Raw genomic sequence first — 13,284 nt, forward strand, 5'->3', positions numbered from 1 at the left:
AGCCCCAGTCACTGCAGGAGGGAGCTCTGCCTGCCCAGACCATGCAGCGACTCCCAGGCAGCGAAGCAGCACCGGGGGGGCTTTCAGCCCTTCGGCTAAAAATGTCCAGGCCTACGGCTGTACCCTGGGGACCCCCTCCGCGGGCACCCTGTCCTGGGCTGGGGACAGGACGCAGAAGGCATTGCCCCGCCAGGTCCTGGCTCCCCGCACACCAGAGCTCGGAGTGCCCACTTGGGAGATGATAGATTTATTGGGCCGTGTCCCTGACCGGGAAAGATACATCCAGTGAAGAGACAAAAAATACACCTGTCCTCGGCCGCCCTCGCACTCTCTCATTTTGCCTTGTGGACAACAATCACGGTAAAAACTGTGCTTTAAAATAATCTTTAAATAATTTCTGCTTTTCTTAAAAAAAAAAAAATCCCCCCCCCCCCCCCCCCAAGAACAGCTTCCCCATCCCACCTGCTCCCACCTTACCATGCACGCGCCCATGATGCCTCCTGGCTATGGTACATACAAAGAGCAGATAAATAAATAAAGACATGTGATGCTGCAGGGGGGACGCGGGTCACAGCCCCCCCACCTCTGCTGACGCGGAGCCAAGGGAGGCTGAGGTGCTAGCTAGGGTTTGCTGGGGGGCCGCGGCTGCAGCGCTGTTGGGACCCCTGTGGGCCCCAGGACTGGGTGAGCAGCAATGAGTTACCCTGAGGGTTTGGGGGGCCGGGAGAGGGTAGGTCAGGCCAGGCAGGGCCCTGGTCCGGTGCCTGAGGAGTTTCTATTAGCTCTGGGGTGCAAAGGGCACAAATTTGGGGCTGAGCTATCTCAGGACTGGATGCAGCGAAGGCAAGGGAGGAAGCACGTTCTCCCCAGCCACCTTCCCCCCCTCTGGCTCCAGCTGACTGGGGCGCATCCCTAGGTCTCCCCATCCCTGCTCCCCGCAGTGACGCTCGCACCTTCCCGCCCGCATCCCCACCCTTCCCGGGCCGGCAACCCTCCCATGCCAGCCAGGGCATCCTGGCCAGGAGGGCAGTGGGAATTCGGCTCTTTGCTGCCTCCCAGGACAGCCGCCTTCCCGTGCTGTTAGGCCACCCCCGGGGCACACTCGGCAGGGTGGCTACAGGGAGCATCCCAGCCTCGCAGGCTGGCTTGGGCAGCAGGCAGAGCTCGGGGTCACACTTCCCAGCCTTGCCACTCTCCTTCCACAGGCACCAGTGCCACCGAGCCACGGGCCTCATGCCAGAGCCATCCCAGCCCTCCAGCCCTGCCCACACCGGGCAGCCCAGCCAGAACAGGGGCTGGTTTCTGCACCTGCTCTCCAGAATTGGTCCCCGCTGCCACATCCCAGGGTGGAGAAAGGCATCGTGCTCCCTCACGCCCTGGCTGGCCAGCAAAGGGCCTCGGGGCTCCCCTCCCAAACCCTCACCGCCATGTTCAGGCAGGCTGCAGCTGCCGGAGTGGCTGGACCCCTGGGAGCTCCCGGTAGTGGGGGGTCCACTCTCCCCCACCGCCGGCTGCGCTCCCCCTCGGCTCCCAGACCTCAGTCATTAGCTAGTTCTGCACACGCACACGCACACGCACATCCCATGCGCACACACTCACAAATAGCAGCATGTGGATCCAGCTGGAGGCACCCCCAAGTCCATGGGGGCCCCTGGCACTGGGGAGCCCCCCAGCCCCGAGGCGGATGCGGACGGGGCGGCCCCCCAGCCCCGAGGCAGGGCAGGCGGCCGCTCCGGCGGCTGCTCAGCCCCGCGGTGTGCTGGCCCCGCCACCCCGGGCACCCAGTGAGCCGCCCAGCGGCCACCACCGCCGCCGCCCACCCTCAGCTCTCCGCCTGCGCCGTCCCCAGCGGGTGGAAGCTGTCGGGAGGCAGCATCAGCCTGCCCAGGCGGTAGAGCAGCCCTGAGTACCAGTGCACGCCATCTGCCTGCGCCCCGGGCCACCCCACCAGGCTGTGGTAGAGCCGGAGCGGCCAGAAGGCCAGCTGTGCCAGATGTTGCTCCTGCACCAGGGCGAAGCACGAGGCCACCACGTCGTCCACCACCAGGGTCCCATGGCGCGTCAGCGGGGCGTAGGCCCCCACGTCTGTCCGGCCCCGCACGGCCACCACCTCGGCAGGCTGCAAGCCGGCCGCCCCCGCGGCCACCAGCACAAAGTGTCCCGGGCGCACGCGGCTGGCAAAGGTGGGGCGGAAGCGGGTGGCGGGTGCCGTGGCGTTCTCGGCCATGAAGAGCAGGTGGGTGGGCGTCAGGGCCAGGTGCCGCGGCGGCTCCCGCGTCTCGATGACGTGGAAGGTGGTGAGGGCATGTGGCTGCTTGTCCAGGAAGGCCAGGAAGTCGCTGTAGGTGGGCCGGCCCGCCCCGTCCATTGCCAGCACCCGCTGGCCCGGGCGCAGGGCCCACAGCGGCGTCCGGGCACCGTTCTCCAGCGTCGCCAGTGCCCGCCCTGGGAAGCAGCCCCCCGTCTTTGCGGCGGCCGAGTGCTCTGCGTGGGGAGAGAGAGGAGAGGAGGGTTACCGGGCTGCAGGAGCCCCAGCCTCCCCCGCCAAGACGCAAGGAGACCCCTCCACCCTGCGCTGCCAGGCTTTGCCCACCCCAGGCCGGAAAAGTGGGGAATAATCCTGCTCTGGCATCACCAATGTGCACGGCTGTGCTACACACGCCACCAGTCACAGGCTCAGCACAGCCTCCCGGGGCACCCTGCACCCCCCAGCCCACCACGGCAGAGCCACTCATGGCAGCGCCCGCTCCCCACCGCAGGGCTGAGCCCTGGGGACTGCTGAGCCCTGAAAGCCAGCACCAGGAGCGGGTCACAGTCGAAGCTTCTTCCCCAGCGCAAAGCACAGGGCAAATGAACAAGAGGGTGACAGGAGGCACCTGGCACTCACAGGCAGGGAGGTAGAGCCCCAAGCCCCCGGCAGCTGAGGGGAGCAGAGTGCCGGGTCGCTCTCTGTAGGCCCAGGCGCATGGGCAACTGCCTCTCCATCCTGGGGTGTCACAGGGGAGGATGCTGCGAAGAGCGGCCGCAGGGTGCAGCACACCCCCAGCACACACATCCCACCCCATGCTGCTGCAGCCCCACTCCCTGCTCCTCACTGCCTGCTCGCCCATGGATTGCTGCTGCCAGCCAAAGACCTCTCTGAGCTGCAGGGATGTGCTGCAGCCCATGGCCACCATCAGGCACAAGGCACCAGCCCCTGGGGCAGGGCTTTGCCAGCAGTGGCCACGAGATAAAGCACCCAAGCACTCTGGGGCCTGTCCCCCAGGACCGTGGCACAGCAGTCCTACCCCGGCCCCAGACGAAAGCATGCAGGCAAGTCACCCAGTGTCCCCACATCCAGCCAGGCGCTGGCACCCAGCGGCTCCCTCAGCATGAGCGGGAGCCCTGTCTTCCCAAGGAATGGCACTCAGCTCCCACAGGAGCCCTGGCTCCCCTGAATCTCAGCCTCCCCTGGCCTAGGACCTGTTTGATGACCTCCCATCTCCTGCCAGGGGCATCTCTGCTTCTCCAGGCTCCCTGCTCCTGGCCCTGCATGGCCCCGGCCCTCCCCAGAGCTCCTCTCCCAACTGCCCCACCCAAGTCACAGCCTGCGGCACTGGATGGGCTCTGCAGCCCGCACCACTCACCCAGAACTCCCCCCCAAAAGGCAGGGCCGCAGAAGAAGGATCAGAGGCTCGCACTGCCCCCCATCCCTCCCCAATTTCGGGCAGAGCCAAATCCCAGCCCCCGGCCCCATGAAGAGAAGCATCCAGCTTCAGGACAGAATCGCTTTATTGCTCAGAGGAGGTGCAGCACCAGCCCCGGCCCTTCCCTGGGGGGCAGGTTCTGAATCCTGCACCTGCACCCCCGGCGGGCAGCAGAGCCGTGGGGAAAGGCTGGCAGGAGGGTGAAAGGGGCACCCAGCAGAAGCAGGGGCACAGGCACCGGGTATAAAGGGGTGCGTGGGTGCAGGGGGACCCGAGGAGACGCAATACATACAACAGGCCACGTGGCCATCCGTACAAAAATAAAAGCCATTTACTAAGAGGCAGGGGCAGCCCGGCTGCCCTCTGTACACAGCTCTGAGGGGGGCCAGGAGATGTGCCCCACAGCCTCTTCCAGCCTCCGCCACACACCCCCTGGCTCCCCATGGCCGCAGGGCTAAGTATGGGGTGCCAGAGCCCTGGGGAAGCCGCTGTGGATGACCGAGCCCTGGCCGGCCTCACGAAGCCCTCCAGGGCCTCAGGGACCCAGTCTGCTGTCCGGGACGTGGCAGCTCTCTTCAGTCGGTCCAGGGAAGTGGCCCAGGATCCAAGAGCCTTGGTCCTTCTCCGGGGGCGCAGCCCCACTCTTCTGGCCAGCCCCAAGGCACTGGGGTCTTGCTCCTTGCTTCAGGGCCTGGCCCCACTCCTCTGGCCAGCCCCGCAAGGCGCCCCGGGGCACGGAAGCCCTGGTCCTTCGCCCATGGCTTTGTCCCTCTTCTTCAGGGGCACGTTGCTCCCTCTCTGCATCGTGGTCACCCCACATCCGTCACGGGCCGGAGTTGTGCCCGTCCTGGTGTCGGCACAGGGGACCGGGTCAGCGCGGGGGCCCAGGCTGGCGTCTGGGGGCGTCAGGCCGCTGACTGCGGGCTAGGGCGGTAGGACAGGCAGAGCACGGTGGGAGCAGATCCCAGGCACCATCCGCAGAGCGCGGGGGCCAGAGCCGTGCGGCAGCACCGGGGCGCCGACCCCAGTGCCACCTGGCCACTGCAGCTCCTCTGGTGTCCCCACCCCGCAACGCCTCCATGCAGCCCCGGTGGCATGTGTGCAGGCGCACAACCCATTGCTGCACGGGGTGGTGTGCATCTCCGTGTGTGTGTGTGTGTGTGTGTGTGTGTGTGTGTGTGTGTGTGTGTGTGTGTGTGCATCTGCATGCAACTCTCTCCCTGTGTGTGTGCACACACGTGTCCTCTGGGTGCAGCCTGGCCTGTCTCTCTGGGTGCGCATGCATGTCCATGTGCCAGCACACCCTGGCATGTGTCTGAGTGTGCACACACACGTCTGTGTAAAAATACACCCATCTCCTGGTGTGTCAGTGCGTGCACACGCGTCCATGCACACGCGTGGCCCTCTGCTGGCGTTTCTCTGCCTCCGCACACGTATGTCCCTGCGTGCACACGTGCCGTGCGTGAGCCACTGCTGCCCTCTACCGCACACAGCCAGCGTGGCTGCCCGGACGCCTGGGTCCTCGCTGCTGCCTTTGCAGCCCAGAGGGGTCCAGGCAGGCCCCGGACCTGTGCAGGGCCCTTGCTTATGGCAGCCGGGGACCGTCCGAGTTCACAGCCAGGCACAGCCTCTGCCCTGGCCGGGGAGGTCCCTGGCAGTGGCACCAGCAGCGCGGCACCCGCACAGCATGGCAGGGCCACGGGCCAGGGCTGAGAGCAGTGCTCACCCCTAACAGCACCGCATGGAGGGAGTGAGTGGGACCAGCACCCCTTGCTCTAGTCCAGCCTCTGGCAGCCCGGTCCATGGCTCCTGCCGCCCAAGCTCCCTGCTCCGGCTCTGCTCCCCCAGCTCAGCTCCCCTCCGCAGAAGGTGCTGCGGAGCAGAGAGCTGATGCTGGGGTGCTCTGCCCTGGCCCTGCCTGTGCCCAGTGCACAGCACTCAACAGCCGCAGGAGACCCCAGACCATCAGGGCTGGATGGATGCTGCTCTGGCGGCAGGAGCTCAGGAGCAGACGGCAGTGGAGGGAGCAGGGCTGGACGGGGCTGTGTGTGAGCGGCTGGGGATGAAGGGACTGCAAGGGCAGGGGCAGCAGAGACAGATGCCATGGGGGGTCCCAGATGCAGACTGGGGGACAGGCCAGGGGAAAAGGGGACAGAGGTGGGCTGGGAAAAGGAGGCGGGTAGAGAAGGTGGCTCTGGATACAAGTCTGTGGGAGAGGACGTGAGAATTTGCCCCATGGCACTGCCAGTCCCAGACGTATGACTCACTCCCCCCTGCAACTGCCTGCCCCAGATAGGGAAATCAGGCTGTGAGGGCCAGCAGCCTGCCAGGAGCGCTCCACCCAGCCTGCCGGGGCAGCTGGCCCCTTGCCCCGCATGCTGTCCCTCCTGGCCTTACCTGACTTGACGGAGCAGTGGATGTGCGCCTTGGACTCGTAGTAGACCCAGTCGAAACCAGCCTCCACGGCCAGGCGAGCCAGCATGCCGTACTTGTTCCGGTCCCGGTCCGAGGTTGTGATGTCCACGGCTCGGCCCTCATAATGCAGCGACTCCTCCGAGTGGTGCCCGTCCTCGTCCCAGCCCTCCGTCACCCGCAGCTTCACCCCCGGCCACTGGTTCATGACAGAGATGGCGAGGGAGTTCAAGCGGTCCTTGCAGCGCTGCGGGGCAGAGGGGCAGAGTCAGTAAAAGCTTTTCAGGGAGCGGGGGCAATTTAGCAGCCTGGTTTGTGGGTTGTATCCCACCACACTTCCACAAAGCTGAGGAACAGTGTGACGAGCAGCCAGTGAGACATCCCATGGATGGTGGGATGCCTGCCTTCCTGAAGTGCATCATACCACCTCCAGCCAGCCCCTGCCAGCCCCTTGCTCAGTCACACAGATATATGTCTCACTCCTGTTCCACCCCCAAGCCATTCCTCTTGCCCAGCTCCCCGCTTCTGGTCCCCAGACATTTTGGGGGCTGGCTCAGCTGAGAAAGGGCCCCAATGTTGCCCCAGATCTGAGCACATCAAATGCTTTGTCCGTCCCATGCCCTCCAGATGCCCTGCAGTGATGCCCAGCATCCCTGTGTTTGACTCAGCATCTCCCAAGTGCTTGCACGCCAATAACTTAACCATCTCCTTCCCCATCTCTCCTCCACTTCCCAGCTCACTGAGGAGCCCATTAGGACACACAGCCTCCTCCAGGATGGCCAAGGATGAAAAGCCCTCTTGGCTCCCAGGACAACCCCCCTGCACTAGTGCTGCCTGAGAGGCTCCAGCTTACATGAGGGGGTTGCAGGAGCTGAGACCCTGCTGCTGTTCCAGGTCCCCCCCCAGGTCCCTGGCACAGAGGTTCTCTGCCCCCCATCTCCGGCCTGGGTACCCTTGCCCCAGCTCTCGCCTGCCTCCTGAGCTGGGCACCCTGTGGGGTCCCAGAGCCCCCAGAGCTGTGCACCCCTGGGAAGGCACTGAGCTGGGTGGGGGGCACTGCTCACCAGCACGAGCGAAACAACCTGCCCAGCCCTCAGCACACCCTTGCTAGCATCTCCCCTTGGTGCTATGGCCCTAGGGGCTCAGGACCGGGGCAGCCTCATAGTCCCAGCTGTTCTCTGCTTGTGTGGGAAATGCCAAACCCACTCTAGAGCCCCATTGTGCTGGAGAAGGGGTGCTATGGGGCAAGCTCCCCTGCACCTCTCCCACCCCCAAGGGCTGGTTCCTATGGTGCCTCACAGAAAAGCCAGGGCTGACCAAAGGCCCCAGGCCTGGTGGCCCACGAAGAAGCCAACTGCCCTGCCTCATCATACACTGCTGCGGTCTCCTGCACCCCAGGACTCCCCGGGCCTGATGCCAGGCCTGAACATCTGTGCCTGAACACTGCGCTCCTCCAAAGCTCACCCAGTGCTGCCAGTTCCCTCAGAGCAGCAGCTGCATTCACAACCTCAGCATCTCAGGATGGGATCAAGCCTGGTTCAACCCCACGTAACTGCCTTGCGTGCTGGGCTTGTGACTACAGCCTGCAGTTCTGTTCCTTTCCCCCCACTGAGAAAGGGATGGAGGAGAGGTAGAAAAGGCCCAGAAAAGGCAACGGAGGATGGCGAGAGGCTGAACAGCTTCTAGACAAAAACATGTGGATGGACTAGGACTGTGCAGCCTGGAAAGGAGATGGTGGGAGGAGAGGTACAAGAGAGCTCTATAAAATCACCGAGAGGCATAGAGCACTCATAGTACTGCATGATGCAAATCCTGGGAAATATTCAATAAAGCAACTGGGCTGCAGGCTGAAAACAAGCAGTGTGGAGGGTGTCCTCACGCGGTGCATAGTGACGCTGTGGAACTCCCTGCTGCAGGATGTCACGGCAGCCAGTGCCAGAAGTGGGTCACAGGGGACTGAGATACGGTTGTGGAGAGCACGAGACAGGGCTATAAAACCTGATAGCCGTAAACAACCCCTGGCTCAGAAAGGCCCTGGTGCTGCTTGGTGCTGCCTGCAGGGAGGCTCTCCTCCAAACGTGGGTTCTTGCCCTGTCCCACAGGACCTCCTCCTGTCCCTGGGGAAGCAGGTGCTGGGACCCCTGGCCCCACTGTTCTCCGGGAAACCCACAGTGCACTTGGCATGGTCTGGGCCCTGGGAAGTATAGCGCCAGGCAGGCCTTTGCCCTGCATGGGGTGGTGGAGCACCCCTGCCCTTGTCCCTCCCCAGCCACAGCTTCTTGGGTGCGGGGAGATAAGCCAGGAAGGTGTTGGATAAACAGTTCCTCAGTGAGGGGAGGAGGAGGGAGGGGAGCGACTTTTGTCCTCATGAAACACCAGTGTGGTGCCACTTGGTGCATGGCACAAGGCTCGCTAGGCCCCGTCCCTGCTGAGAAGGGCAGTAAGGGGCAATTGGGGGCAGGAGGCTGGGAAGGGGTCTGCCTGCGGAGGCAGGCAGGGAGTCCCCACCCTTGGGTGCGTCACACAGCGTGATTGCACAGCCTCCGCCAGGACTAGTCTCCAGGCTTTCCCTCACTGCTCCCAAGCGAGCGCCCTGCTCTGGACACCCCTCTGTCCTCACCGCCAAACCCGGACACCCTCCGGGGGCACCCTGCCAGCCCAAGAGACCCCCAGCTCTCGTCCTCCTGTCTCCCTGCCAGGGCCACCTCCGGCCACAAGCCTGGGTAAGGCCATCCTCTCCCAGCCGGACCCACCTCTGCTCCCGCGATGCCCCAGCCCAAGGGAACCCCCTCCCCTGGGCAGCCCCCAGCTGCCCCTGCCCGGCCGGGGGGCAGGCAGGAGACCCCGGCGCTCCGTGCCGCCGGGGCTGCCCAGGCGGACGGCTCCGCCTGTGCCTTTGGTGGCCAGCAGGTGTCAGAGCGCGGGCAGGGAGCAGGCAGCGCCGGGCGGGGTGCCGGCACCGAGAGGCTCCCGGGCCTGGGGCTGCCTCCGCGCCCTGGGATGCTGCAGGGACACCCCATCCCCATCCCACTAGGCACTGCCCAGAGGGGTCCAAGCATCCTCAGGGAGCAGGAGGGGGGCTGGCCTTCCTTCATGGGATAACCCCCCCTCCTGCCTCGGGGTGAGCAAGGTCTCAGTAGGTGACAGGGAAGATGTGGGAGTGACGCCTCTGTCCCAGGGAGGCACTCGGGGCCCCGGGGAACCTATGGAGCACAGGCTGGGAATGCGACGTCTGAGCTCAGCTCAGCTACATGGTGCTGAGTTGTGGCTCACAAGCCAGGCCCCGAGGAGCATCACCTCCTGTCGCCCCAGCGCTGCTCCTGTGCCCAGCCAGGAGGAAAGCAAGGCTGAAATCCATGAGACAGACACACAGCAGAGTTTGGGGGAAGGCATGTGTGTTGTGACAGTGTGTGGAGGGGGCACAGCCTGTCCCTGTAGTGTCGCAGGTAGCTGGACACTCGAGGCCATGTGAAAAGGCAGGACTGGACCTATCACACCATGCTGAGCTCGGTGGCTCTGCACTGTCCCACAGCAGGGCATGTCCCTCCCTCAGCCCATGCACAGCCAGCTGGGTACAGGAGCTGGGGACCCCCTCTGCCCTGTGACAGCCACAGGCCAGAGCCTCCAGAGCAGCTTGTCAAGGCAGAGACCCTGGGGATGCAGGGCTGAGCGGAGATGTGCTCCCACTGATGGACATGGCATCAGTCCACGCTCATGCCCAGGCCTGGGGGCAGGATTGTGTCCTGTGGAGGAATCCAAACCCCTTTTGGTAATGCAGCAAGTCTGGAGGGAGGGCACAGCTCCAAGACAGGGCACAGCCAGGACCTAGACCCTGTCGGGATCCTGGGGCCATCTCTGGGCAGGTGCACAGGACACTGAGGTGTGACCAGAGCCTCTGCACAGAGGCTTCTGGGGTTGTGGGTGGGAACATGCCTGGCCACAGCTGCCCCCACACTCAGCGCCCAGCCAGGAGCAGAGGGGGCCCATTAGCATCTCCCACCCAGGTGAGGTCTCTCCTAAACTGCAGCCCAGTCCCCAGGAGAGGGTACGAGTTCCCCGTGAGCAATTCCTCACCACCACAAGGATGGTCTCCACGCCAGTTAGGCCTATGCTGGCTGCAAGGGGGGACAGCCGGGGGTAGGGAGAGGCTTGGGGTTGGGACTCCGTGGGGGCAGGGGACCGGGGACATTCCTGGGCCAGGCTGCTGGGGAGAGGTGAGGCGGGCTCTGCCTCCAACCTTATCTCAGCACCTCCGAGTGGGACCAGCGAGAGCAAACACACTGGAATTCTTGAGGAAGATGAAACGATAAAGGAAGGCGGGCAGAGAGCAGCATACCCCCCCCCCCCCCCCCCAGGCAGGAGGCATCTTCCGGCTGCATGGGACACCCAGACCCTTGGACTTGGGGAAAGAAAACAGGTTTGAAGTGAGTCAACGGCAGTAAAAGCTAGCACACTGGGGGAAGGGAAAGGGAGTTGGGTCAATGGCCTTTCCCAGCTTCCAGCTGCATAGGGGCATGGTGGAGCCCGAGCCCCCCTGCCTTGGGACATCTCCCACGGTCAGGGGCCACCGGACAAGCCCAGAGGGCCCTGGGAGAGTGTGAGCAACCAGAAGTCATGCCAGCTCCTTGGCAAAGGGGACTACTGCCCTGCAGAGCTGCTCAGGGCACCCCTCTGTGCATGGATGTGCAGGGGCTGGGGACCTCGCTGGAACAAGAGCCCTCATTTGGGCACTGCACACACCCTGCACCGCAAGAAGAGCAGGGAGCTTCCTGGTGTCCCTGCCAACAATGCTGTAGGACAGCGGGAAGTGCTGGGCTGGCAGGTGGCATGCAGGGCCCTCCCTCTCCCAGGGGTGCTACTGGGAGCATCACCTGGGTGAGGGCAGACAGCAGGAGCACTGCCAAAAGCAAACGCAGGTGAGAAGCACTCTCCTGCCTCTAATCTAAGCAATGCGATGCCACCGCTTCCCCAACGCGCGGACCAGCCGAGCTCACCACTTTCTCAGTATCCCTGGACACGAGGCCGTTCCCCAGGGGACGCAGGCTCCAGCCCAACCCCGGGGCCCTAGTGACCAGAAACCACAACTTGTGCAACACTCCGAGATCGGTGCTGCCTCACAGGGGAGCCTCGGACCCCTCTGCTGCAGCCCCCAACCTGAGCGTCATCCCGGGCCATGGCCCCCTGCCCCTGGGGCACACGGGGTTACAGAGCTGTCAAGCCAGCACCTAAGCCACTTCCTGGCTCCCTCACGTTGTCAGCAACAACTCAGCCTGAGTCCACGGCCAGAGCCCTGCTCACCACCCACAGCCATGGCCATCCCACACTCACCAACCCACCAGCCCTAAAGCAGGGGTGCTGGGGCCGCTGAGGCACCCCGGCTCCCGCCCGCCTCCCCCAGGAGCTCCCTCGGGCTGCAACCCAGTGTTGAGGCTGGTGGCCAGGTTTCTTAGCAAGGCCGTGTGGCTCCTTATCTGCATTCCTGAAACCCTCAGGCATTCTCCTGGCAATATTAAAACACAGAGTAACCTTCGTCCAGCATCACCACCCCCCCCGCTGTCGTCCTCTGTCCCCCCCTTTCCACCCCCCTTCCTGCTGGCCCAGGGCACTTGTAGGCTGGCTGCAACAGAGCATTTGCAACAGCAGGTTGTCTCCTTCCCCAAACAGGGCAAGCCGAGGGCAGCCCCCTGCCAGGCACCCTTCACCATCCCGCCCAGAGGCACACAGAGGAGGGGGCGCTAAGGGATGGCACGGCCAGGGTGGGACAGGAACAGCCGGGCGCTCCTGGATCCGGCCTGCTGCACTGTCCGCTATCCCTCCCCGCCAGCCCATCGGGCGCTGCCGTGTACCTTGTCCCCAGTGGGCACGGCTGCACTCCGGCGGCCAGGGAACCAGGGCAGGACGGGGGGCAGCAGGGCAGGGTGCCGCCCGCTCGGGGACGAAGCGCCCGGCGCGGCCGAGCCCGGAGAGCTCTGCAGCGCCCGGCGCAGGGGGCGGAGGTGCAGCCGGTGCACGGCCGCCGGCCGGGGCACCGGGCGGCCCGCGGCGAGCAGGGCAGCGGCATGCTGCGTCCCCCGCTGCCGCCGCGCCGCCCTACGGGAGCGGGGCGCAGGCCCGGCGGCGCCGCGGCTCCCCGTGGCGCGGGGCAGGGCGCTCCCGCGGCCCCGGGCAGCTCCGCAGCCCTCCGGGGCGCCGTGGCGGGCAGGGCGCGGGGGCGGCCGCGGACCCCCAGGCCCGCCGCGGCGGGCAGGTGCCCGGTGCCGGCGGCGGCGGGGAGAAGCGGGGCGGCGGCGGGGCCGTACCTGGGTCATGAGGCGGTCGGCGCCGGTGTTCTCCTCGTCCTTGAAGATGATGTCGGGGTTGTAGTTGGGCGTGAGCTCCTTGAAGCGCTCCGAGTTGCGCGCAATCTTCCCCTCGTACCGGCCGCTGGCCCCCAGCGTCTTCTCGGGCACGTTGGGGCTGAACTGCTTGTAGGCGAGCGGGATGAGCTTGCGGGGCGGGCGGCGGCGGCTGCCCACCACCCTGCCCGGCCCGCAGCCGCGTACGGCCGGCGCCAGCAGCAGTGCGCACCCGCTCAGCAGCAGCAGCAGCCGCGCCGGCTTCATGGCGCGCCCGGCGGCCCCGGGGCGGCCCCGGGGGGCCGGCGGCTCCGGGGCCCCGCTAGGCTCGGCCGCCGCTCCCGCCGCCCGCCCCCGGGCTCCCCATGCGGCGCGCAGCCGGCGGGCAGGTGCCGGGGCCGGGGCTGGTGGCGGGGCCGGGGCCGGGGCGCGGCGGCGGCTGCCCGGCGCGGGTGCGCTCCGGCTGCCCGGTGCGCCGCGCCGGTGTCGGGCCGCTCTGAGCTGCCGTGCCCCGGCGGCGGCAATAAATAGCGAAGGGCCGTTTGTTTTGGCAGGCGAGCGGCCGGTTGCGGGGCGCGGGGCTCGGCGCTGCCGGAGCCCCCGCGGTTTGCGCCCTGGCGGTCAGCTCGGCGGGGCTGGAGCCGGAGCCGGAGCCGCCGCTGCCTCCGCTCCCCGGGCAGGAGTGAGAGGGGAAATTGAAGAGATCCGGGACCGGGAACCGCCAGGACCGCACCCTGCCCGTGTCCCAGCCTCCCAGCGCCCTCCCTCCCTCGCCTCCTCCCCGCGGAACCTGCCCCGGGCCGCCCGCAGCCTCCTCCCCCCGGCCGAGCCCCGCAGCCCACCCCGCCGGG

At 66.1% G+C, this 13,284-nt stretch overlaps 1 protein-coding gene across 1 annotated transcript; it reads right to left on the reverse strand.

The window, feature by feature from the left end:
- Positions 1-451: 451 nt before the first annotated feature.
- IHH (Indian hedgehog signaling molecule) lies at positions 452-12,732 on the reverse strand. The gene is made up of 3 exons (XM_064514796.1): positions 12,398-12,732; positions 6,084-6,345; positions 452-2,484 (listed from the first exon to the last, which is right to left on the reverse strand). Exons 1-3 carry the CDS (start codon positions 12,698-12,700, stop codon positions 1,823-1,825), a joined length of 1,227 nt encoding a protein of 408 aa, XP_064370866.1. The 5' UTR covers positions 12,701-12,732; the 3' UTR covers positions 452-1,822.
- Positions 12,733-13,284: the final 552 nt, after the last annotated feature.

Source organism: Dromaius novaehollandiae, chromosome 7 (genome assembly GCF_036370855.1).
Source record: "Dromaius novaehollandiae isolate bDroNov1 chromosome 7, bDroNov1.hap1, whole genome shotgun sequence".
In the NCBI taxonomy this organism is placed as follows: Eukaryota; Metazoa; Chordata; class Aves; order Casuariiformes; family Dromaiidae; genus Dromaius; species Dromaius novaehollandiae.

Excerpts from the sequence above, each read along its gene's own strand:
- IHH (XM_064514796.1), bottom strand. The coding sequence starts at position 12,700 with ATGAAGCCGGCGCGGCTGCTGCTGCTGCTGAGCGGGTGCGCACTGCTG. Across the intron at positions 6,346-12,397 it reads CCGACCGCCTCATGACCCAG|CGCTGCAAGGACCGCTTGAA; the intron begins GTACGGCCCCGC and ends TCTGCCCCGCAG. Across the intron at positions 2,485-6,083 it reads CCACTGCTCCGTCAAGTCAG|AGCACTCGGCCGCCGCAAAG; the intron begins GTAAGGCCAGGA and ends CTCCCCACGCAG.